The 1,620-nt window shown below is 32.7% G+C and overlaps 1 protein-coding gene across 1 annotated transcript in view; it reads right to left on the bottom strand.

The window, feature by feature from the left end:
- Positions 1-1,620, bottom strand: part of LOC111715529 (E3 ubiquitin-protein ligase FANCL) — a gene marked incomplete in the record, with an annotated part of 6,550 nt that overhangs the window by 3,648 nt on the left and 1,282 nt on the right. The window contains 2 exon segments of the mRNA XM_023490866.1: positions 408-478; positions 734-791. Coding sequence (XP_023346634.1) covers positions 408-478; positions 734-791 — 129 coding nt within the window.

Here is a 1,620-nt window from a genome sequence, read left to right on the forward strand (position 1 = left end):
AAATATACTTCATGTTCTGTTAGAGAACCAAATATACTTCATGTTCTGTTAGAGAACTAAATATACTTCAGGTTCTGTTAAAGAACCAAATATACTTCATGTTCTGTAAGAGAACTAAATATACTTCATGTTCTGTTAGAGAACCAAATATACTTCATGTTCTGTTAAAGAACCAAATATACTTCATGTTCTGTTGGAGAACCAAATATACTTCATGTTCTGTTAGAGAACTAAATATACTTCATGTTCTGTAAGAGAACCAAGAAATATACTTCATGTTCTGTTAGAGAACCAAATATACTTCATGTTCTGTTAGAGAACCAAATATGATCAGACTCAATTAAAAAATGATAAAGAGTTTGTTTATATCTAACTGTGGCTATCTAAATACCTTATATAATAATGACCTTTTCAATTTCTGCAAGAATTAGAACATTTCGCTGAATTTCGGCATTTTTTACAGGTTCCTCGTATTTGCCTGAAATTACGTCCAAGTAAGATTTAAATATTGAAAAATTACATCTACTGCCGATATTTTGAATCCGGATGGGTTGAATAAAAAATAAATCTCAGACTATAACAAAAGCGAGGGCAATCATTTTTTTCTTCAAATTCCTTCGGGGCCCTNGTCCTTATGAAAAAGGACTACCCCCAATGAGTGTACAATTCCTGGTTAAGGCATATTGATGAAGAGGCCGTCCTCTTTAGAAGGAATTTAGTCAGAAATACAAACCTGTTGACTTTATTTTGGCCTCTACTGCTTTCAAGAATCCAGTAAAATTCACCATATACTAAAAAAAATGAAATGTCATATACTTAGGAATATACATTAGGACAGTCAATTTATGGATAAAAGTGTCATTTAAATTCTCAAATTAACTATTAAATATGATTTTTTAATTATGGATAATAAACACATATGTTAGTTAAGTAACAGTGTTTGTTCAGTAAAAAACCGAAAGCTTTACTAAAAAGGGTTGTTAGAAACTATGTAAAATCGCGTCTTTGCGAATTGAACCCCTGAAACAGAAGTCACGACTACAGAATGTCCCACGAAACATTACATTTAATAGATAGTTATTTTTAGTTAAACAAATCTTTTGCTTAATTATATTTTACTTTGAAATCAATTTTAATATAACATGACTCCCATATAATATTTTTATTGATCTTAGGTATCAAACAACTGAACAAATAATGGAAAAAGACATTCTAAACTATTCACCAACTGTCATGTTTCGTGGGACACCCTGTACCTGGAGTATTTACACCAGCACTATACATCCATCTCTAGATGAACCCTTGTATATAGGGACTACCTGAAGTACTTACACCTACACTACACCTATCTGTAGATGAACCCCAGTATATAAGGACTACCTGAAGTACTTACACCTACACTACACCTATCTATAGATGAACCCCTGTATATAAGGACTACCTGAAGTACTTACACCTACACTCTATCTATAGATGAACTCTGGTATACCTGAAGTACTTACACCTACACTACACCTATCTATAGCTGAACCCCTGTATATAAGGACTACCTGTAGTACCTACACCTACACTACACCTATCTATAGCTGAACCCCTGTATATAAGGACTACCTGAAGTAC

This window comes from Eurytemora carolleeae, unplaced genomic scaffold, assembly GCF_000591075.1.
Source record: "Eurytemora carolleeae unplaced genomic scaffold, Eaff_2.0 scaffold1782, whole genome shotgun sequence".
NCBI classification, from domain to species: Eukaryota; Metazoa; Arthropoda; class Copepoda; order Calanoida; family Temoridae; genus Eurytemora; species Eurytemora carolleeae.